At 35.6% G+C, this 25,644-nt stretch overlaps 1 protein-coding gene across 1 annotated transcript; it reads right to left on the reverse strand.

Annotated features, from left to right (window-relative positions):
- Nucleotides 1–21,631: 21,631 nt before the first annotated feature.
- On the reverse strand, nt 21,632–22,401 carry LOC150038064 (defensin-like protein 21). The gene is made up of 2 exons (XM_090310585.1): nt 22,322–22,401; nt 21,632–21,903 (listed from the first exon to the last, which is right to left on the reverse strand). The coding sequence occupies exons 1-2, from the start codon at nt 22,380–22,382 to the stop codon at nt 21,725–21,727; spliced, it is 240 nt and encodes a 79-aa protein (XP_090166711.1). The 5' UTR covers nt 22,383–22,401; the 3' UTR covers nt 21,632–21,724.
- Nucleotides 22,402–25,644: the final 3,243 nt, after the last annotated feature.

Here is a 25,644-nt window from a genome sequence, read left to right on the forward strand (position 1 = left end):
CATTGAGATCGAGACCAGCGAGATTAGAGAGGTAATGGGAGAAAGCGAGATTGGATAGAAGATGGGAGAAAGCTGGAGAAAGCGAGACCAGTAAGAAAGATGGAGAGAGCGAGAGTGGAGAGAAAAGTTGGAGAGAAAGCTGGAGAGAGCGAGAGAGAGAGAGCTGACCAGCGAGATTGCTAGAGAGAGCGAGACCAGCGAGAAAGTGAGAGAGAGTGACATTACTGAGAGTGGAGTGAGCGACACTGTCGAGAGTGGAAAGATCGAGAGCGCCTATGCATTAGCCTTGCTTTGTCCGATTCGAACGTCACGCCCACGCCTCGCCTATGCATTAAATGGCCAAACAAGTTTCTGTGCAATGTATTTGGACGCGTTGGGGTGGATTATGCATGTAAAAACCATAATTTGAATACAAAAAAAGCTTGAAGACGTAAGGGCAAACGTCAATTAAAATTTAGGTGTCCGATTAAGAGAAATTCTTAAACCCTAAGAAATTGTGTTGGATGCGTTTGGAAAGAACACATTGAACCAAGGTGAAGTCAGCTTACGTTGATAAAGGGAGGATTAAAAATTTGGCCATGCAGCCAAGTAGGTGCTGTCAATCCCATGAGCAATTTGAATGCCTATAAATATGGAGTTGGGATTTCATTTTCAAATCACACAAAAACCATTAATTTCGTAGAGAAAGTAGAGGGCAGTGAGGGTTCAAAGGAATGTGTCAACTTTGGACGAGAAAATCTTCCAATATACTCGTGCGTTTGGAGTGATTCTAAAGCCATCTGAAAGCTCTGGAAGTTTAGTTTTCAGAGTAGGGCTGCCAGAGGAAGAGGCTCAAAGGAACTGGGCTGGAGGTTGAGAAGAAGGCAGAAGGGTCAGACTGTCGGATCAGTCTGGGCCAGTCTTGAAGATTTTGAGATTCCGGCCAAACCACGAGAAATTCTTAGTTGAAGGTTTAGGGTAAGATTCATAAGACATTAAGAATAATTTTGTAGAAGGAAGTATTTCCAAATAAGGTTCAGAACTATAAGTAATCTAAGTTGTAAGTTGAATCTGGATTCTAGGGGTGAAAAAGGGACCCGAGGAGCTACTAGAGTGAAAAGTTCCTAAGAGTTCGAGGTGAGTGGCTAAAATGTTTTCAAACTAAAACGTTTTTAAACTGTTTTGATTACAAACATTTTACAGAAAGCATGTTTGCGAAAATAATTCTCATGCCTACTAGTTTTATAAAGTGGTTTCCAAGCAAGTTTGAATTGTGATTTAAACGCATGCATATCGTTGAAAAACTATTTACATATGTTGATTTTATCCAACATGCGTTATCATCTTTAAAGCCATGTTGTATATGTGTTATACTATACATGCTTTAAAGAGAAAAGTTGTTTATAAATAGTTTTGGTAAAATGTGATGCCGAAGTACAAGGAGAAGGCATCCACCCAACTAGATACTAAAGTACAAGGAGAAGGTATCTATTTGTACTGAAGTACATTTGAGAAGGTACCAAGCAAACGGGATACTGAAGTATGTTGGAGAAGGTATCCTAGTAGCTCGATACTGAAGTAGAAGGAGAAGGTATTTGAGCAGTAGTACCTAATGTATGAAGGTACTTAGTGTGGCCACAGGTGAATAAAGTCAGAGATTGAGCAAAAGGGTTCTCTCTGGACTAGTAGTTGGTGTTGGGATTATTTTACCAGCTATACAGAACTTTGATTTGAGAAATGATTTTATTGTTTTATGTTTAAACCAGTTTTATATACATTACGCTTGGAAAATATTTATGCTGCAAAAGTTTATATTTCAGATAAAACTATTTTCTGAAATTATGCATGAGAATTTACTATGTTTTCTCGGTCACTCACTGGGCGTAAGCTCACTCTGTTTTCAAATGTTTTTGTTTTTCCCCCCCACAGGTAGCGGTCAAATCCTCTGAAGACAGCTCAGTATCTGCTCTGCCACTAAAGGACCAAAAGACTTGTAACCGTTTGCTAGGTGGTTACTGTTAATATTGTACACATGTTACTATTGTTCATATAGGGATTAGGGTTTGTAGGTTTTGAGACTTGTAAATCTAATGTTGTAAATACTCTAAACATATTAAGTTTCTAAGTTAATAAATTGTGGGCTACAGTCGTCCCGTTGCATATAATTTGTATTTGGTATCAGAGTTATTCCGCAAGAGTTTTTAGGCAGTAAGTATCAGCCTAAGGTTTGATAACTGCTGCAATCACGCCCTTCTCTAGGCTAAGAGGGTGATCTGTGGTAGGGTGTGACAGTTTGGTATCAGAGCATAATTTTTTGGGATAATTGAGGAATTAGTTGATACCAACTTGGTATTAAAAGATGGGTTATACGTAAGTTTGGGAAAGAATTAAGCTAACTTAGTACTAAAACATAAGACTTTGGGTGGAAGAAAGAGTTCATGCATTAGATTAAGTCCCATAGATAAGTACCTAACATGTGTACCTAATAATTATGCAAAGATGCTGAGGAAAAGAGGCAGACCAAGCAAGCAGACTGAGAAGAGAAATATTAACCCTACCAGTGGAGGTTTTGAGGTCTCGTCAGACCCAGATCTGAAGGGGAAAAGAGTTAGAGACTCAGTAGAGCAGAAGGCAACTTTTGAAAACGAGTCTAGTACACCAAAGGTAGGTGTACAACCCTAGATGGAGAATCGAGTATTCGATAGAATCACTCAAAGATTAGCGGCGAGTGTAGAATCGATTCAAAACGATCCAGAAAAGAAATTTGGCATCGAGAGGCTGAAAGCTTTAGGAGCCATGACGTTCGATGGAACCACAGATCCATTAGATCCTGAAATCTGGTTGGATTTGATTGAGAAGTGTTTTAAAGTTATGAGATGCCCTGAGGACTGTAAGGTCGAGTTAGCGGCATTCTTGCTGCAAAAAGGGGCTGAGAAATGGTGGAAAGTGATAGAGGCTAGAAGGAGTAGTTCAGAAACTATGACTTGGTCTGAGTTTAGACAAGTATTTAAGGATAAATACTACCCTAGTTCTTTTAGAGATGCGAAGAGGGGGGAATTCCTTAGGCTGACTCAAGGAGTGATGACAGTTGCTGAGTATGAGCAAAAATTTACTGAGTTATCTTAGTATGCCCTCCCGATCATCACAGAAGAGAATGAGAGGTGTAGGAGATTTGAGAGTGGCCTAAGAAGAAAAATACGTACACCTGTTACCTCTATATCTAATTGGGTGAATTTCACTCAGTTAGTTGAGACCGCTATCCGAGTAGAGCAGAGTGTAGCGAAGGAGGATGAACTTCAACCAGGAGAAGGGCAGTTTAGAGTGCCTGGAGAAACAAGAAGTAAAAAATTTAGATCCTCGTTCTTTGGACAATCGGGGATAAGGAGTTTTGGAGGCATGAGCCAACAAAGTTTGAGTCGAAAGAAGTCCAGAACTGTAGCTAAACAAAGTGGTAGATCAGTATCAAGTCATGCTAGTGAGTCAGTAGCTAGTACGGGGAGGAAACCACTTTATGTAAATTGTGGTAGGTCTCATACAGGGGTATGCTATAGGAATGTTTGTTTCCAGTGCAGACAAGCTGGGCATTTCAAAAGAGATTGTCCTCAGCTAGGTCATGGAGCACAGAATGAGCAAAGAGGAGTTACCCAGACTGTAAACCAACCTAGAACGATCGGAACTAGAGGTGAGGGATCCGGTGTAACTAAGCAGAAAGAGGTAGCTGGACGACCTCAACAGCAATCGCAGCAGCAACAGGGTAGAATGTATGCTATGACACACCAGGAAGCGGAAGAAGCTCCAAATGTCGTAACTGGTACGATAACTTTATGTAATCAATCCGTTTATGCATTATTTGATCCCAGTGCTATACACTCATTCATATCTAGTATGTGTGCATTACATATAGATAAAATACCTTAACGTATGGATGAGGAATTATTTATCTCTACGCCTGTAGGAGATACTCTATGGTACATGAGTATTATAGGAATTGTGAAGTAATTCTTGGAGACCAAAGTTTTTGGGTCGACTTGATTCCATTAGAATTACTAGAGTTTGATGTTATCTTAGGTATGGATTTCCTAAATAAACACTATTCCACTATGGATTGCTTTAGAAGAGAAATAGTGTTTAGGAAACCCAGTGAAAAAGAAATAACTCTGGTAGGAAGTAAAAGAATACTCCCAGTAAGTTTAATATCAGCGGTAAAAACTAGAAAACTGTTGAGTAAAGGATGTGAAGCTTATTTAGCACCTGTAGTAGTTTCCCAAGATAAAAAACTAAAACCTGAGGATGTACCGGTAGTACAACAATTCTTAGATATGTTCCCTGAAGAATTACTAGGTTTACCGCCTGATAGGGAAGTGGAATTTACTATTGAGTTAATTCCTAGTACTGCACCTATATCCCAAGCACCATATAGGATGGCTCCAACGGAGTTGAAAGAGTTAAAAGTTCAATTACAGGAACTTGTGGATAAGGGGTACATTCGACCTAGTGTATCACCTTGGAGAGCGCCAGTCTTGTTTGTTAAGAAGAAAGACGGTACTCTTAGATTATGCATAAACTATAGACAGCTGAATAAAGTGACCATTAAGAATAAGTACCCATTGCCTCATATAGATGATCTCTTCGATCAGTTAATGGGAGCAACGGTGTTCTCCAAGATAGATTTGAGGTCAGGCTATCACTAGTTGAAGGTGAAAGACACAGATGTTCCTAAAACTGCATTCAGAACTAGATATGGACACTTTGAGTTCCTAGTAATGCCATTTGGACTGACAAATGCTCCTGCAGTATTTATGGACTTGATGAATAGGATATTCTATTCTTATCTGGATCAGTTTGTGATAGTATTCATAGATGACATATTAGTATATTCCAGTAGTGCGGAAAAACACAAAGAACATATAAGGATGGTATTACAAACTTTAAGAGAAAAGAAGTTATATGCCAAATTTAGTAAGTATGATTTTTGGTTAAATGAAGTCATATTTCTTGGGCATATAGTTTCAGCTGACGGAGTTAGCGTTGATTCCCAAAAGATAGAAGCAATAGTTAATTGAGAACGACACCTGAATGTAACCAAAGTACGTAGTTTTCATGGTTTAGCAGGTTATTATAGGAGATTCGTGGAGGGTTTCTCTAAGATAGCCCTTCCATTGACAAACTTGACTAGAAAAGATGCAAAGTTTGAATGGTCGCCAGAATGTGAGCATAGTTTCCAAGTGCTGAAACAATAGTATCAGCACCAGTATTAACTCTATCTACACCAGGTAAGGAGTTTGAAGTTTATTGTGATGCATCCCGACAATGATTAGGATGTGTGCTGATGTAGGAGGGAAAAGTAGTAGCCTATGCTTCACGACAGTTAAAGAAGCATGAATGTAATTACCCTACACACGACTTAAAATTAGCAGCAGTTGTGTTAGCTCTAAAATTGTGGAGACATTACCTGTTTGGTGAGCGATGTCATATATTTACAGACCATAAGAGTCTAAAGCATATATTTGATCAAAAGGAAATAAACTTAAGACAGAGAAGATGACTTAAATTGATTAAAGATTATGACTGTACAATTGACTATCACCCAGATAAAGAAAATGTGATAGCTGATACCTTAAGTCGAAAAACTAGATCAGCTAGAGCTAGTATCAATTCAGTGAAGGGTACAATGATTCATGAGTTGTATAATGCTAGGGCAGCATTATCAGTTGGTCAAATAGGAGGGTTACTAGCTTCATTTCAAGTACGTCCTACGCTCGTAGAAGATATTCTATGTGAACAATTAAAGGATTCTGATCTTCAGAAGTTAGCTGAAGAAGTGGATAAAGGATTGAGGACGGATTACCAATTAAGAGCTAATAAAGTGCTAATAAAAGAAGGTAGAATATGCATACCTAAAGATCTACCAAGGGAGGCAAGTATGAATTTGAGTTATTCTCATTTAAAGTTTGAGATAGAATTGTTATGTGGTAGATAGTTTGGTTCAACATCTAGCTTGGAGATAGCTAGGTGAGGTATCATTGGATAAACTAAGGAATTGATATCAGAGTAGCGCATGAAAGGTTACAACTGTGGTTGTTGTGAAACCTTAAACCAGAGTTAGTTCGAGTAAATTTTGAGGACGAAATTTTCTTAAGGGGGAAGTAAATGTGAAACCTGGATTTCTATTTTCCTTACTTAAGCAAGTGATAAAAGGAATTAACTAAGTGAAAGTTAAATCCTAAGTTAAGGGGAAGGAAATTTCTAAGTGTTAAGTAGATTTTCTTTGAATAAATTAAGTGGAGCTTTAAATGGTAAAATTGTAATGAAATTTGTATAATAAGTATGTTGATGAGAACAGTTAGTGTGATTGGTGAAAGAAGGAATGGAGATTTGAAAGGAGAAAATAATATTGGAAAAGTTGGGGAAAATTATTAAGTGGGAATAAATATAGAAATTAAATACGTGGAATTAATGTGGAATAATATGAAGATTGAGTTTGGAAAATTCGGGGAAGAATACGGCTAAGTATGAAAAATTAGGTGAAGTACGAACTAAGAAATTAAGGAAAAATATAGAAAATATTATTTTGGAATTATCCTGGAAGATCCGTGTAAAAATATCATTAAGTGGTGAGTAAACAGGTAAAAAAAATATACGGGGAACATTGTCACAGTAGCTAAAGATTGGAGAGAAAACTTGGAGAGAAAGATGGAGAGAGCGAGATCATTGAGATCGAGACCAGCGAGATTGGAGAGGAAATGGGAGAAAGCGAGATTGGATAGAAGATGGGAGAAAGCGAGACTAGCGAGAAAGCTGGAGAGAGCGAGAGTGGAGAGAAAAGTCGGAGAGAAAGCTGGAGAGAGCAAGAGAGAGAGCGAGATTGGAGAGAGCTGAACAGTGAGATTGCTGAAGAGAGCGAGAGTGAAGAGAGCGAGACCAACGAGAAAGTGAGAGAGAGCGACACTGCCGAGAGTGGAGTGAGCGACACTGCCGAGAGCGGAAAGAGCGAGAGTGCCTATGCATTAGCCTTGCTTTGTCCGATTCGAACGTCACGCCCACGCCTCGCTTATGCATTGAATGGCCGAACAAGTTTCTGGGCAATGTATTTGGACGCGTTGAGGTGGATTATGCATGTAAAAACCATAATTTGAATACAAATAAAGTTTGAAGACATAAGGGCAAACGTCAATTAAAATTTAGGTGTCCGATTAAGAGAAATTCTTAAACCCGAAGAAATTGTGTTGGATGCGTTTGGAAAGAACACATTGAACCAAGGTGAAGTCAGCTTACGTTGATAAAGGGAGGATTAAACATTTGGCCATGCAGCCAAGTAGGTGCTGTCAATCCCATGAGCAATTTGAATGCCTATAAATATGGAGTTGGGATTTCATTTTCAAATCACACAAAAATCATTAATTTCGTAGAGAAAGTAGAGGGCAATGAGGGTTCAAAGGAATATGTCAACTTTGGATGAAGAGATCTTCCAATATACTCGTTCGTTTGGAGTGATATCAAAGCCATCTGAAAGCTCTGGAAGTTAGTTTTCAGAGTAGGGCTGACGGAGGAAAAGGCTCAAAGAAACTGGGCTGGAGGTTGAGAAGAAGACAGAAGTGTCAGACTGTCGAATCAGTCTGAGCCAGTCTTGAAGATTTTGAGATTCCGGCCAAACCACGAAAAATTCTGAGTTGAAGGTTTAGGGTAAGATTCATAAGACATTTTAGAATAATTTTGTAGAAGAAAGTATTTCCAAATAAGGTTTGGAACTATAAGTAATCTAAGTTGTAAGTTGAATCTAGATTCTAGGGGTGAAAAAGGGACCCGAGGAGCTACTAGAGTGAAAAATTCCTAAGAGTTCGAGGTGAGTGGCTAAAATGTTTTCAAACTAAAACGTTTTGAAACTGTTTTGATTACAAACGTTTTACAGAAAGCATGTTTGCGAAAATAATTCTCATGCCTACTAGTTTTATAAAGTGGTTTCCAAGCAAGTTTGAATTGTGATTTGAACGCATGCATATTGTTGAAAAACTATTTACATATGTTGATTTTATCCAGCATGCGTTATCATCTTTAAAGCCATGTTGTATATGTGTTAATACATGCTCTAAAGAGAAAAGTTGTTTATAAATAGTTTTGGTAAAATGCGATGCCGAAGTACAAGGAGAAGACATCCACCCAACTAGATACTGAAGTACAAGGAGAAGGTATCTATTGGTACTGAAGTACGTTTGAGAAGGTACCAAGCCAATGGGATACTAAAGTACGTTGGAGAAGGTATCCTAGTAGCTCGATACTGAAGTACAAGGAGAAGGTATCCTAGTAGCTCGATACTGAAGTACAAGGAGAAGGTATTTGAGTAGTAGTACTTAATGTGTGAAGGTACTTAGTGTGGCCACAGGTGAATAAAGTCAGAGATTGAGCAAAAAGGTTCTCTCTGGACTAGTAGTTGGTGTTGGGATTATTTTACTAACTATATAGTACTTTGATTTGAGAAATGATTTTACTGTTTTATGTTTAAAACAGTTATATATACATTACGCTTGGAAAATATTTATGCTGCAAAAGTTTATATTTCAGATAAAACTATTTTCTGAAATTATGCATGAGAATTTACTATGTTTTCTCGGTCACTCACTGGGCGTAAGCTCACTCTGTTTTCAAATGTTTTTGTTTTTCCCCCCCACAGGTAGCGGTCAAATCCTCTGAAGACAGCTCAGTATCTGCTCTGCCACTAAAGGACTAAAAGACTTGTAACCGTTTGCTAGGTGGTTACTGTTAATATTGTACACATGTTACTATTGTTCATATAGGGATTAGGGTTTGTGGGTTTTAGGACTTGTAAATCTAATTTTGTAAATACTCTAAACATATTAAGTTTCTAAGTTAATAAATTGTGGGCCTACAGCCGTCCCGTTGCATATAATTTATATTTGGTATCAGAGTTATTCCGCAAGAGTTTTTAGGCAGTAAGTATCTGCTTAAGGGTTGATAACTGCTGCAATCACACCCTTCTCTAGGCTAAGAGGGTGATAACTGCTGCAATCACGCCCTTCATAGGACAATCAATAGTACGATAACCCTTCATAAGTATAGTTGGGCCAATTTACCATTTTGCCCCTATAGTTACATCTAACTACTTAAGTACCAATGATCACTCTAATGAACAATACAATATAGTCCTACTATGTGTTGACATCTCTCGGTCCATGAGAAGATATGTGGCACCACATCGTTCAAGCCCCGGAATCAACCCTTAAGGGAGCAATCTATCTACTTACCTCTTCTTTGGGGAAGGAGTGAATTCCATCTTGTGTAGCTGAGTTCCCAGCTCCCAAATCAAACAAATCCTCAAAGTGGTAGGTTTGAGTCGGCAATATGGCAACTCACACCCGTGAAAATTAAAGGACTGCCCTCATTTAGGATTGAGGTCATGTTACCTATGGTCATCTTGGTGAAGTGAAGTCTCTGTCATGAACAACGTTATATAATGAGACTATAACACTTCGTAATCCGGTCTTATACAAACTCCTTTGTATAGAACGCCCCCACTCCCATGTCTCTACATGAATGATCAGAACCATACCATCTGTAGCATGTCAAAACACTTGTAACTATTCTACAAAGTAGACTGCATCTGTAGCGTTACCAGGATAAGGTTTCCTTCCTATATCCATATACTACAGACTATCTTGGTTATCACTTAAGGCATGATCCACCTGTATGTCTCCACATACATGCTTAAGTTACAATGACAACGAAGGATCTTAGTTTATTAGTTTGTGATAAAGCAATTAAAACATCCAATGTTTCATAGACAATAGTGAAGAAAAATATCATATATTATTACATCACAAGCGTTTGTTCATTACAATGTTTATAAACTATAGGACCCAACGAGAGTTTAGGGCATCAACCTCAACACTTATAATCTTGGTTTCCGAAACCACCCAAATTTTTTGTTGGGGGGGGGGGGGGGAATTAGCAAGCACAAGCAAACCATCACAGTACTTCTAGAGATGGACCACCTAGATTCCATTAATGATAGAATGGGCATCAACAAGCATCAAGCTCATCGCAACAACCAACAACTTCACCTTTGGAAAATTTGTTAAAAGTATACATACAGAAAAATGAGGCGGTTATGGAAATCAAGCGACATCCATTTGAAATCTTGAAAGTAAAATAAGGTAGATCATTGGAGAGTTGAAAAACATACCACAAGGTTCACTACCAAGCAACACCGAAGTTCCTCACAATGTGAGACGTTCAAGCAAATAACAATATCACACAGTGACATTAAGAAGTGGTAGCATCATGAAAGAGCATCCGAAGGAAAAATCAAGCAAGCCCACTAATGAGGTACAAAAATATTCTTTTGATGAACACACTAACAAACAATCAATACAAGAATCAAAAGTACCATCATATGAAAACCAAAAGGAACACAGAGACTCATCTTCGATAGCCTCTACTTCAAAGGCATTAAATGAGGTGCAACTACCTCCATACTAGAAAGATTGTAAAAGAAGAATGATTAAGGCCAATTTCAACACTTCCTCATAGTGTTAAAGTAGTTGCAAATTAAAATTCCACTCATCAAGGCGTTGGAGCAGATGTCATCTTATGCCAAATTCTTAAAAGATATCATATCAAAGAAAAGAAAGATGGGAAATTTCGAGATTGTCCCATTAACACAAGATTGTAGACCATTATTCCACCAAAAAGCGAGATCCATGGAGTTTCACAATTCCTTGTTCCATTGGACGAGTTTATATAGGGCAAGCCCTATGCGACATTGGAGGCAGCATCAACATGTTGAAGTTAATGTCCTAAATCAAGTATATCTTTTAGTTATGAAGACAAATTATATATCTAATAAAGTAAGAGGTATTTTATTAATGTTTAGATTGCATTAATTCAATCTAATAAACTAAGATATAAGGTTATTTTATGAAACTTAAACAAATATGTAGAGACATACAGGTGGATCATGTTTAAGTAATAACCTAAATGATTTGTAGTAGATGGATAAGGTTGGGTACCTTATCCTGGTGGCACTATGGATATGACTTGCTTTGCAGATGTTACAGTTGTTGTAAAGTGCTACAAATGATCTGATTCTAATCATTCATGTGGAGACATATGAGTGGGGGTATTCTATACAAAAAGTTTGTGTAAAACCAGATCGCGAAATTAATAGTCTCTCTATATAACACCGTTGCTAGAAGAGACTTACATTCACTAGGATGACCATAAGTGACTAGATCTTAACCTTGAGTGAGTTGTGAACTCTTGTCTATGAGGGCAATCCTTTGATTTGTATGGATTAGAGTGACCTTGTTAGTCGACTTAACAAGCCTACAATTTTGGGGACTCGTCCGAGTAGAGAGTTGGGAACACAATTACACAAGATGGAATTCACTCATTTCCCAACCTTAGAGAAAGTAGATAAATTGCTCCCTTAATAGCTGATTTTAGACCTTGAACATTGAGGCCTCAACCTCTGACTGGCTAGAGAGGTGTTAGTTTATAGTTGGACTATAAATTGTTTTTTCATTAGAGGGATTAGTGGTATTTAAGGAGTAAGATGTAACTATAGGGGTAAAATGGTATTTTGACCTAGCTATAGTTATGAGCAATTTGTGAAGGGTTTCCTTTTTGTTGATTGGTTATATCTGTGGATACAAATAAATCTACAGTGCAAAAAATACAGCTATCAATCTTTAGTGGAGTGACGGGTAGTTAATGAAAATTGATTAATTTAATTAAAGAGTTTAACTAGTTAATCTTATACCATTATAGATTCTAATCTATAGGTCCATAAGGTCCACTTGTTACCTTACTAAAGGATATATAAGAGGAATGGTTTGAATTGTTCAAATCAATTGCATGTTAATGAGATTAATATAATATGGTTAATTATAGATGTGATCTATAATTAAGAATGGAATTTTTTTTAATAAGATTCAAATATAAAAGAGATGTATACATATAAATATGTGATAATTATATGTTGATTAATTCTATATAAAATATGATTTAATATAGTCGTTTGATTAATTTTTGAGAAGTAGAGATAAATAAACATGTGATGTTTATTTATTTATTAATTAATTATACATATTAATTGGATTTAATATATATGGTTATTTAGTTATTGGGCTAATTAATTAAATAAAAGTTATTTAATTAAATTAAAATTAGAGTAGGAATAGAAAAGACTAGGAAAAGGGGTCACCATTCCTCATTATAAATAGTTCTTCATGGCCCATGTTTGTAACACAGTTGAATTGGGAATTTTGAATCCTAGTCTTCTACTACTTCTCTCAAAATATCTCTTTTTTTTTCTACTACTTACTTCCTCTTCCAAGTCTTGGAGACCATACATCCAATTCTTGGGATCTTAGAGAATAATAAGGTTTCACTTATGGTGGTATCCCTTGATCATTGATTACACACTTCCGCTTGGAAGATGATTACACCCTAAGTATGGTACATTAAGCATTTTCATGCATCATACTAGGTTATACTTGTTACAATGTATGATGACATGATGGATATGTGTGCTTAATAATTGTTAGATATAAGTGTTATATTTTTCAATTAAAATAAATTTTGCATTGAGTATGACATTACTTAGATAAATATAAATGTTATATTTAACCAATGTCTTTGAATGCAATTATAGATTTTTTTTTCATTAGTTTATAATGGTTATAAGTATAAAGAAATTAGAATTAAAATTTATAATAAAGAGTTGCATGCAAACATAAGTCCAATTTAATTTTAATGGTATAAAATTAATTCACCTAGACCTATGTTAAACACGTTTCTAATGAGATTAGAAATAGGTTCATCTTTTAATTCGTTTTAATTAGATTAAAATGAATTTCAATAAGAGATTAAATTTATAAGACAATTGCCCATAAGGTACCTTTATCTAAGGAAAGTTCTGTCTAGGCCGAAGTATTTAAGCTGACAGAAATGGAACACCTCTACTTGGGAATTGACCTCAAAGGTGAATTGGGAATATAGTTTAGAAGCATTCAATAAGTGATTGACTTCATGAAAAAGTTTAACAAATGAAGTTACATATTGTTGAAATATTCAATATATTATTTTAAGCAAATTAACAAAGACTTAGCTAAAATTAATTAGCCGATTTTTACTAAGTTAATAAACCCATTTTTGTAAAATACTCAGTGGGAGGAAAAATAATTTACGATATGTCAATTTTTTCCACTCATGTTCACCCTAAAAGTTCATACCGTGAGACTCATATTTGGCGTCGAGGCGCCCTGGGAACGTCCTCCTTCATATGGTGTTTGCATGGGTCAATATCAAGGTGAATGGAGAGAGTGTTTATAGTTAGTGGGAGAAGGATATGTGTCAACATGTCCTACGACCTTTGTGAAAATCAAATTTTCATTTTCCCTACTTAAGCAAGAAATCAAGGGAATTAACTAAGTGTAAGTTAAATCTTAATTTAAAGAGAAGAAAATTTCTAAGTGTTTAAATAGATTTGTTAAGTAGCCTGGAAATAAGCTTTAACTAGTAAAAATTTGGTTAAGTAGGAAGCCAAAAAGAACCATGCATTGGAAGCCAAGAAAGAAATGGCTAAGCATTTGACAATGCGTTGGCCATGAATATTTGAGAGGTTATTTGGGCGTTGAAAAAGGCTAAGGTATGGTCTAGAGGAAAAGCTATGTGTGGGAAGCATGCGACAACCAATGTCTTGAGAGGTTAGCAAAGCATGCGGCAGCCTTAATTGTGCGTAGACATGGGTGCTAGGCGTTGGAGGTGCGCTGTCACACCCCGCACTGATCTCGTGCTCCTGAACCCGCGGTGAGGCGTGATATAATCTGTTAATACTTTAACTAATTTACTAGTTTCTTTCAGTATGTTCGCAACGGAAAATATTACATGCTTTTATTAGAAACTAGTTTACAAATTCAAATTTCTAAAACACATGGAAACCCTATCCTGGTAATCAATCTTATTTCAAGTATTTCTCAACTTGTGGCAGACCTTAACCAATATCGCAACCTGGACTCATCAGCTACCTGCAAGGTAAACATAGAGACAAACCATGAGCTTTTACAAAGCTCAGTGAGTGGTAACACAAATATAAATCTTCCACAACAAACATGAGGTTTCCAGGTGAACCTCCAACAAAACATGAAGCTTTCACGAATCCACCTATACACACGGTAGATGTTTAACATATAATATCATAACAATAATACCAGCTTATGTTCACATAGCTCCTCCTATCATGGGCTCAGAAACTAGGCCCGTCGGCCCTCTGACCATCCCACTTCAAGGATTCTTTATCCCACAGGCTCAGGCACTAGATTCCTCGATCCCCTGACCATCCTGTAAGGATTTACTCTGGGCTCAGGTTCTAGGTCCTTAGACCCCCTGACCATCCCAATCATCATACATAACCTATAGCATATTAATTTACAATATGCTCAAAATAACAAGGGAAGAATTAACCACTCAAAGTGAAGCTATGTATAACTTTCCTCGCAGTTCACCTGGTTTCCCTGATTCTACCGTTGGGTCCTAATTCAGTTTTTAAGCTTAGATTACTATCACTTCCGAGCCTTATCTCAAGACAATTCCTTCTTAAAAAATGTGTGAAAATTCCTTAACTACAGTACCTTAAAGTTTCGCCTCTAAATTCCTTGGTGAAAGCTCTGAGTATCAAATTTACTCCTCTTGGCCCGGCTGTCTTCTTTCTGGTGAGCACCTCTTGGTTTTCCTTAATTTTGACAGCCTTAGAGTTAGCATTTTGCTGAGGTTTTAGAAACTTTTGGTTCAAGAATCACCTGATTCACACGAGTGGTTTGGGAGAACTAGTGGCTTGAAGTTGGCCTTTCGTAGCTGTCCAGACAGTTTTGCCTTCTCCGCGTCCTTGGTGGTATCTTCGACCCACACTTTATTTTTCTCTCCTTTTATTTGTCCTCTCTTTGTGCTCTTTGAGAAATGACTTGGTGTGTAGGTTGAAGTGGGGCGTCCCTCCTTTTATAGGCATCCAAAAGCCCTCCAAGATCGACACCTCCTCCTCCATGTGTTGCTCTTATAGATTGCCAACCTCCAGCCCCTTCCACCTATTGCTTGAGGTGTCTACCAACACAAGATTTGATCAATGCAAATGTTGGGTGTCTTTCTTCCACATTGCCAACGTATGAGACTAATTTTTGCATGTCTCCTCAAGCCTCCACCTCAAATCCTTAAGGTTGAAGAATTCTTCTCAATAAGCCACATGTTAGGATGACGTCTTCCATATGAGCTCAGCCTTCTTATGCCTTCAATATGCGTTCACTAGGGTGATTCTCAATGCATACAACTAGCCTCGAATGTTAACGCATAGTGTACTCAAGAACGCATAGTATGACTCCAATGCATAGCAACTCTTGGTTTCCCTTGATTTCCAACATAGCACCATCGGAACCCTTAACCATCGCAAGAGCCAACACAATGCATCCCTCCTAGTGTATTGCATGGCCTATGTCCAACGCATCCCTCGTGCAAGCCATCACCAACCTCCAACGCATCGCAAGGGGGCACGGCTCCAACTCGTTGGCTTAGCATCAACGCATGGCTCACTCGTCATCAACGCATCGCTCGCATAGGTCGCATGGCACAGCGCTTGGTATCACTCACATGGGCGTTTGGCCGCATCAATGTACACTTGCTCAACCGCATCGACGCATAGGCGCTGGCATCGATGTATGCATGCTTGGCCGCATGGGCACTTGGCAGCGCTCAACAGTACTCGACAGCACTCGATGCATGGCTGGGCGCTTGGCCTGCTCGATGCATGGCTGGGCGTTTGGTAGCGATTGGCCTGCTCGATGCATGGGTGCTTAGCAGTGCTTGGCCTGTTCGACGCATGGCTGGGCGTTTGGCAGCGCTTGCCCCCCTCCAGCCCTGCCTTGCCCCGCGTCCTGGCTTACCCCCATGCACCCTCGCATGCCCTCGTGCCATCCCAATGCCTCACCCTCGGTTGCCATCCTTCAACCGCATGCCACCCTTCAATGCATCCTTTGCCCAATACGTTGGTCTAACCTCCAAGGCATGCGTTACTCTCACCACAACTTCTCCCTTTGCCCAAGACCTTATGGCCAACGCATAAACATGCCTAAACACTTAGGGCCAAGGACTTCTCTTTGAATCATAACTCGTATTCTCTTCAAAGGACATTAGGAAGAGTGTATGAGGACTAATTGGGAGGAGACTATGCGTGGATGAAGGAATACATGCATTGGTAGCAAGACCATGCGTTGGTCATGAAGTTCCAAGAGGAGGAGATGCTGTCGGACAGTGAAGGCTGAAAGTAGCATCAACTTGGGACGAGGATATATCCCAGAATACTCGTGCGTTTAGAGTGATTCTAAAGCCACCTAAAATCTCTGAGAGTCTAGATTTCAGGGTAGTGCTGCCAGAGAAGCTCTAAGGAATCGGGCTGGAGAATGAGAAAAATGCAGAATGGTCGAGCTGTCGAGTAAGCTTAGGCCAGTCTTGATGATTTGAGGATTTCGGCCAAACCACGAGAATTTATAAGCTAATATTTTAGGGTAAGATTTCTGAGACAATTTAGAACATGTTTACAGAAGGAAGTATCTTAAAATAAGGTCTAGAACTATGAGTAACCTAAGCTGATAATTGAATCTAGAATTTAGGATTCAAAAGGGAAACCAAGGAAACCTAAGGAACTTTGGAGAGGGAAGTTCCTAACCAACCAAGGTGAGTGGTTTATTTTACTGATTGTATGATGATTTTTATATATATAGGTAAATATATATATAGCTGATGTGTGGAAATTGGCATGATCGGGAATTGTGTTGTCTGGATGTAATTGTTATTATGCTTGTTGAGATATTGCTTGTGTGATTGTGTTGGAAACTAAAATAGTACCCAGGATTTAGTTAGCATGCTTGGAAAAGGTTCTTGGCGGGATTAGTCAGTATAATTGGCAGGATTAGTTAGCTTCGCTGGTGGAAAAATATAGCCAAGATACCTAAGCATAGCTAGCGGGATTTAGTCGATGTGCACATTCGGCGGGATATTGGGGTACTAAGAAGGTTTCTTTGGGATTTGTTTGTACATTGTTTTGGGATACGTACGGGATTACCCAGGAAATACATGATCATGCCAGGGTATCTAATTGACAAGTTGGGGTAATTATATTTATTATGTGGTAATGTTCTTGATTGTGGAATTGTTTTCCCAAAGATGAATTTCTGTAATCAAACTTATATTTGTTTAAAGTTTCCACTCACTTTGCTTTGTAGCTCATGTTTTCCATGTTTTATGTTTTTCCCCTCCCCCCCAGGTAGCGAAAGGTGAGGAGTTCCAGGGTACTGCTAAGGTCAAGGTCTGCCACAAGCCAAAGATACACTTCCAGAGGGTTTTAAGAGTGGTTGTTGTAAACTTTGTAGTTAAGTCTTAGGGTTGTATAAACATTACAGGGTTTTAATAAGATGGGCCTGCTTAATTAGTTGCTGTTTATCTCCTTGATATAAAGTTTACTAAGTATAGTAAATAGGTTCAGTTGGACAGTAGGTATCACCAAAGGGTGGTATCTACGGTCCGTCACGCCTCTCCTCGGGCTCAGGAGTGCAGGCTCGAGGCGGGATATGACAACCTCCTTCATTGGTTTGCATCGTGAGACCTTCTTGCACGGCCTTGAGGCACCCTGAGAGCGTCTCGCTTCGGATGGTTTGTGCATTAGGTCAATATTAGGGGAAAACTTCAGAAATAGTTTCTGGATAGGGTCATTCTATTTTTTGTCCCAATCGGTTTTTCCCTTTGGTTGGCTCATTGGGACAAAACTCTAGGGTCTAAAATAATTAGCCACACTTACAATAAATTGTTAAGCAAGTTAATGATTTCTTGACCAAATCAATGGTGACTAATCGTTATAGGAATAAGAGTTATTCTGGTATAATGATTAATTAAGAAGTGTCTCAATTTAGGGAAGGGGTGACTAACCACCTTTCGATGGCTTTTGCCCTAAATCATTGAAGCATCATTATAAAATTGAATAATGTTAGGTTCATTATTAGTTTTTGCTAAAGTGATTGGATTTCAATGAATTTTTGCATAAGTGTCTAAAATAAGTACTTTTTTTTGTATCAGTAAAAATAACTAGCGCTTCAATAAACCTTCTTAATGCTGAAATATTAACTGAATTCAATTACATAACTTGGGAAGAATCGATTAAAACTATGTTTGTGGTTAACAATCTTAACTTTGTCTTCACTAAGGAATGACCTCTAGTTCCAACTCTTGATGCAACACGAAATGTTTGTGATGCATACAAAAGGTGGACGAAGGTCAATCTCGAGACTTGAGTTCACATTTTGGCAAGCATATCTGATGCCTTGGCCAAAGGATTCGAGAGCATGGTCACTGCACTTTAGATCATACAACCAATGCAAGAGTTGTTTGAGCGAGAGTCCTCACAATTCAAGCAAGATAGGGTTGATATAGACGAAACAAGTAATGTCAGCTCCCTATTTGAACTCCGATCCATATTGAATGTTAAGGGACAAATAGAGGAGGCAAAAGTTGCTAACTCTAACAAAATTTATCAAAGAGGTATGACCTCGGAGGAAAACTTGGAGTTCATAATAAGGGTTTTCAAGCTGATCCCACTATTGTCCATAATATGAAGAGATCCAATGATAGTAAATATGATTTATTTGTCCTAGAGTCGTGCTTAGTAGAGAATAATTATTCTGACTAGATAGTTGGTTCAGGGGATACAATCACATATGTTCTTCCTATCAGGGATTTAATTCCTGGAGAGAATTGGAAGTTGAGGAGATGACTCTTCAAGTTAGTACCGGTGAGGCTGTTTCAGCTGTTGCCATAGATAGACTTAAGTTACTTTTGGACAAGAAACTATATATATTATTAGGTGAGTATATGTAGTTCCTAATATGAAAAAGAATTAAAGTTTTGTTTCTCTTTTGATTGAGCAAAAATTATTCTATCTCCTTCTCTGGAAGTAAAGTGTTTATTTTAAAATACAGGATGAAGAAATGATTTGGTTAAAAAGAAAGTAACTTATATGTATTAAGGCCGTTAGTTACAAAGGTTGTCCTAAATACTGAAACGTTCAAAACGGCAACAATTGCTAAAAGATCAAGGATTTCTCCTAATGAAAATGCCCACTTTTGGCATATAAGGTTCGGTCACATTAATTTCAATAGGATTGAGAGATTGGTGTAAAATAGACTTCTAAATAGTTTCGAAGAAAATTCTTCACTTGTTAATGAAGGAATGGTTAGCTGTTCAGTTCCAAATGAAAGATTTAGGTGAAGCTCAGTAATGATAAAGTTTGTAGGGGAGACATATTTATCTACTGTTACAAATGCATCCTCCTTTTTTTTCAGTTGACTTCTGTCAGTGGTAGAGTTACTATAGTGAGACCTACTTTACTTATCCCTAGCTTGTTAAAGACTAACAAGGGTATTAGGTCAATTTTTGGACTTAAATCACATAAGGCGCATCCAATATTTGTTCCTCCAATCATGTAAAAAATTGTGAAATTTCTAAGATTTTGCAACTTTTGTGTTATCTTGCTTGTTAACTATGCACTTTTCTCTATCAGGGTCATTGATTTAAATTCTCCCAACCTAATTTTCTTGGTTAAGATGCTACAGTGCTTTGAAAAATTGCATCATTTTTGCAATGTATTGCTTGATGAAATTCTCTATTGAGGAACTTGAGCTGCATTTTGTGTTTGTGCTTTTGGAGTATTCCTTTGTGTATAGGGCTAATGCGCTTGGGAATACAATCATCGTGGGAATAGTTTTGCTTTGCTTGTTGATTTGTATAGGAAGAGCCAACAATAGTTTTAAAAGGTTGCCGATAATGATGTAAATTTAGATGGCTATAACTAATTAGAAAGAATGGAAGTAGCCAAAATGATTGAAACGGAAGCCCTGATATGAACCATCCAGGACAACAAGTTACTTATTATATTTTATTTAATAAATTTTATGTAATTTTTAAAATTTTCAATTTTATCCTTTCTAAAAAATAATAAATAAGAGTATTGTAGCCATTTACTAAGATTTATGATGTGATACATTAAAATTTTTTAGGCTATATAAAGTCTAGTCATAAGATTATACAAACAACTTTTGGCCTTTGAATTTTGGAATGATAATATTTCCTCTGTGTTGATGACGAAGATTCATCACTATCCTCTTTGCAATTCTTGATCCAAGGTTGCATGTTTGAACATTTAACTTCCTTCGATTTCAAGGATATATAATCGTCCAAACAAAATTTGATTGATTATTTTTTAATATATATGTACATAGGAAGTAGTTGTTTTTGTTCATGATCATATATATATATAAAAGTTGGGACTAAAATTTAGATTCTTCCTCTTAGAAGTTTCATCTTCTTAAAAAAAAATCTTGGGGTTTGAAAGAAATTTCAAGAAATAGACATATTAGAAAACAAAGAAAATTAATGATGTTTCATTGAACATTTAGGTCAATATTTAAATACTGTAAATAGAAATCAAGATTTTTTTTTATGTTGAGAAAAAAATGACATAACGCCATCAAATTTCCATCTAAATAAGGGAACATCACTACCATATTCTTACATTATTCAATTTTTCAGGTAAGTTAGCTAATGTTTGTGAGAGATGATTTTTCTGGTAAGTTCGGTAGGTAAAGCTAAGTCTATGAAAATTTCAAAATTTTCAGTTAAGGCACTTCTACACAAGTGTTAAATTCATAATATTGAAAAATTAATGTTTTTTTTTTTTTTTTTTAGATTGTTGAGATAAGTTTGAAAGACCCAAATTTTATCTTTTATATTTTTCTAAAGATTTATTTAATCTAAATCTATATTGTTTTTTAATTAAAGATTTATTGCGATATTTTGAATTGGAGAAAAATAAAGATTTAAAAGAACTAGTTTTTGAAGTTATAAATGGAAAAAAAAAATAAATGAAAAGGAAAGAAGGAACGCTAATGCTTCATATTTTTCTCTTTTTCCCCCACATCCACAAGCTACCCCATTTCCATCATGTTCCTCTTTTTTTCTCTCCTCCCTCTCATTCTACTATATAATAAAACATTGTTGAGAAAAGAATAGAGAGCTTGTATAATGTATTCCTCTAAATTCATGGGGAAAGGGAGAGAGAAACTTTATTTAGAGAGAAAATTTTAGATTACAGATCAGGAGGCGCCTCTAAGGTTAAAGAGTTCATATAACATAGTCCTCTAAACTCAAGGGCCAAAAGCGAGATTTCCATACTTGATCATTTGAAGTACAAGATATATGATTCAAGGCATTCGAACAGTATTGATTTTCTCTTTCTTCCTATATTTTCATACCATCTTGTACATATTTAGTTCAATTCGTATACCCAACATCGGATATCTAATGTTATTATTTGAACAAAGAAAAAGAAAAAGAATTGGCTGAATCGTATTTCAATAATTATAGGTTGCTTGTTTATTGTATGCCTCTTGAAGAATATTAAATTTTAAAAGAAGTAAGACATATTCCTCAATTTAAGACATATTCCTCAATTTTCTTTTTTAGGTGCAATTTCTTTCACTTTTTTTAAATTCAACTCATACTGGGAGAGATGAGATTGAGTCCTTCTTTCTTATTATATTAATGATTTTTATTATTAAAATCATTGTTATTGGAGAGCAATGCATGACACTGCATACATGTAAACAAAGGTTAAAAAAGAAATAATAACATGAAATCAGCAATAGCAATGACAAATATGGCCACTCCCAACTTGTTTGCAAAAGCCTCCTTTTTCACAACCAGAAATGCAATAAGTCCAACACTTTCCATCTCCTTGATCATCTACTCCAGGCTTGCAGGGCCCTAATTTAGGATGGTTGTTGCAGCACAATTGAGCACTTATATTCAAACTCCCTGTAATTTGACCCATTAAGTTTCAATAAGAAATGAAACTCTTCAAGCCACTTTAAAACTATTATTAACATGAGTTTAAAGCGAGTGTAATATTTGATGTTTAATAAATTTTTATGGGGTTTGATTAGTTAGATAGGAATGTTGTTCTAGACTGGTGAAATGCATTTCTAGAGTAATATGGAAAAAAGTTTTCATAATGCTCATGTTCTTTTTCTCATATATTAGCTGCGTTTAATTTATCAGTTACATACTTTTACATTACTTCTAAACATAATGATTTTGAATTGAATCATGACAAATATAACTCCCAAAACATGCATGGACTATTTTTATCATTTTTCAGGAAAAAAATATATTGATTCATCTAAGGTAACTATTTTAAAACAATTATAAACTAAATCTATAAGAGAAGATATACCTGAATATAAGATGAGGAAGGTTATTAGGATCCAAGTAGAAGCTACTCCTAACTTTGCCATTGCTTTTGACTTTGTTGTACAAAATGGTTGGAATGTATAATGTAGTTGCAAAGGAAGATGTTTTTATAGGAAAAATTCGTACAATGGATGAAGTGCATATTTTGTAATAGATGAGAACAGTTTCCTTTAAAGGTTTTCATGCACTAAACTTTAATGTTAAGAATTTCACCTAAATTTCATTTCAAAATTTAATGAAATGGTTAATATTTTGTTAGATGTTATACCTTCATTTCAAATTAGTGCCATTTTTATTGCAAGTTATATATGTTTATATTTATGGATATCACAGTAATTATTTAAAATTTAGAATTAGATGTATTATTCTTAATTAGTTAATGTTGTGAATAGGTTATAATTTCATTTGCATTCCTATTTTGGTTAAATTCTTATTGCAAGTTATAAATGACCATATTCATGAATCTTAAGAAAACTAATAATTTTATAAACCTGAATATAATCTCGACTAAAAGATCGGCGATTGTAATCCTTCAACACACATTTTATTGGATTATTGGGTAAAATTTTATTTAAATTTTAAATTTAACTTGTGGATTCTTAAATTTGACAATGATGTCTAATTTTCAAACAATTGCGCCAATTTTAGAGTCAACTACAATAGCATCTGGAGAGTATGTAAAATATAAAGTAACAATACTAGTAATAATAGAAATTTAAATACGAGTAATCCTACAAATTAATTAAAATCGTGAATAATCTAAAACTAAAATTGAAAATTTGAATTTTATACTAAATATTAAATTATCATTAATAAATTTGATTTGATAAAGATGGTAAGAAATTTATAATTTAATAATTTTTGTTGTTAGCGTAGAAAATTGAAAATTTATTAATTTATCAATTTAACTATTGAATATGTTATGTGCAGCGATTAAGCACACTTGATGGTGAAGTTGCTTTGTTCTCATTCACATGCTTCTTAAGAAAATTCTAGGTCACTTAACATAGAATTTTTTCAAGCTAAGCACACTTAACTTTGGAGTTCTTATGATTGAGCCGTCGAAAAGGAAATTGCATCAATAGTAACACTTTCAATTCTTTTAAGCATTTCTTAACCATACTTTTATATCTTCAGAATATCTCTCATTCATATTTGATTTCGGTTCATTCATATCCTCTTCCTAAATTCGAGGCATTACATGTCCCCTTCTAATTAAAAGATTAGAAGTTCAAATCCTTCAACCTCATATTTCATTTCATTATTAGGAAAAAAATTAACTAAAATTTGAAACAATTGCATTAATGGTAGACTACTAGCATTTGAAGAGTATGTCAAATCTAAAAAAACAATAAAAATAAAAATTTAAATATGAGTAATCATACGAATTAAAATCTTATGGTCGTCTCATTCAACCAAGTGATAAGTTCCTTCATTTGCTCTAAGAAAGGCTAATTAGGATCAAACTCTGTCCAAAAGATAGGTTTATAACTTTGAAACAAAGAGCAAGATAACAAAAATTACTATAATTCAAACATTTAGGGATGTTTGGATTGATCAAAGATTTTTTTTTAAAATAAATCAATTTTATTTAAATTCTTTTGATAAAAGAGATTTAAAATAAACTTTGAAAGTGTTTCAAAAACTATTTTGAGTGGTTACTAAACATTTTATTTTTTTTTCTAAAATGACTTATTTTCAAAATTAAACCCTTGAAAAGTTAAATTAAACACATCCATAATATCAATGTCAAATTATCTACGTCATCAATATAATAAACAAGATATATAATAATCTCTCTTAATTAAAGTAATCATGTTCTAAAAATAAATAAACATAAAATTATTAAACATCAAGTGAAGTTTTTGGATTTGTGATAGTGAGGAATGAAGAACCATGTAAAGGGACCATAAAACAGAAGTGGATCATCTCAATTTTCCCAAATTTTACATAATGTAAAATTTTATAGAGACAAAAAGAAAATATGCATTTAACCTAGAAATTACAGCATGCATTAAACAAATTACAGAATAATAAAATGGGTTCGAAACACTTATCTTTGAAGAACGATTCTTCACTGAAAAAATCTCTCGAACAATTGGATAGCACCACAATGGCTTCCACGGTATTTTTTGGGTGAGAATCCAAGAGGGTGTGGGGCTCTTACTATTTTGGATTTGTAAGAGGGAAAGGAGATTGAGAGAGGACGGGAAGATGGATAAAAATTATAGGGAGACCTTCGACCTTCTATTTTATTTTCTCAAGAAAAAGAATAATGAATGAAAACCTAGAGAGAATAATGGTAACTCCCTCCCTAAAACTGTTAATTAATTTTTTTATTAAAATAAAATTAATAAAATTAGTTTTAATAAAAAAACTTTAATATATATATATATATTAAACTATATGTTATATACCTATAGTTTGATATTGTATCCCATACAATATAACCTATAGTTTAATTCTCTCAATAATGATATTTAATATAAATCCCATTTATATTAAATTTAATTATATGAATCCAATTCACATAAATTAATATTTGAATCATATTCAAATATGTAATTTCTCTCAAATAAATACTTAATATTATAATGTATCAAATACATTATAGTAATTATATCATATATACTTAAAAATTAATTATTTATTTCATATATATAATTAATTCCCTCAACTAATTTGAACAATTCAAATTAATCCAAAATCTGTTTCTCATTAAATCATGTTAAGCTACCTAGGGGACCTCATGGACCTGTAGCTTGAAGCTTCAACGATACGTGAATAATTAATTAAACTATTTAATTAAATTATTCACCATCTGTTAATTGTCGGACACTCCACTAAAGACCGACAGTTGCACTCTTCGTACTACAAATATATTTTTGTGTTCATTGGATATGACCAATCAATAGTACAACAACCTTTCACAAATCGTTCGTCAGTACAGTTGGGCCAGAATTATCATTTTGTCCCTGTAGTTACATCTAACTCCTTAAGTACCACCGATCCCTCTAATGAGCAACAAATCATAGTTTAACTATGACCAAACCCCTCTCGGGCAAGGAGAGGATGTTGTGCCACATTGTTCATGTTACACCCCGCCCCAAGCCCGCACTCCTAAGTCCAAGGAGAGGCGTGAGGGACCGCAGATACCATCCTTTTGTGATACCTACTGTCCAGCTGAACCTTTCTACTACACTAAAAAAAAACTTTAAGTAAAGGAGATAACAACAACTGATTAAGTAGACCCATTTTATTAAACAATGTAATGTTTATACAACTCCACGACTTAACAACAAAGTT

Source organism: Benincasa hispida, chromosome 2 (genome assembly GCF_027475165.1).
Source record: "Benincasa hispida cultivar pf3 chromosome 2, pf3_genome.v1.1, whole genome shotgun sequence".
NCBI lineage: Eukaryota > Viridiplantae > Streptophyta > Magnoliopsida > Cucurbitales > Cucurbitaceae > Benincasa > Benincasa hispida.

Bases quoted from the DNA above. Each gene is read 5' to 3' on its own strand.
- LOC150038064 (XM_090310585.1), bottom strand. From the start codon at position 22,382: ATGGCAAAGTTAGGAGTAGCTTCTACTTGGATCCTAATAACCTTCCTC. The intron at 21,904-22,321 runs GTATATCTTCTC...GTCAAATTACAG, and splicing joins CTTCCTCATCTTATATTCAG to GGAGTTTGAATATAAGTGCT.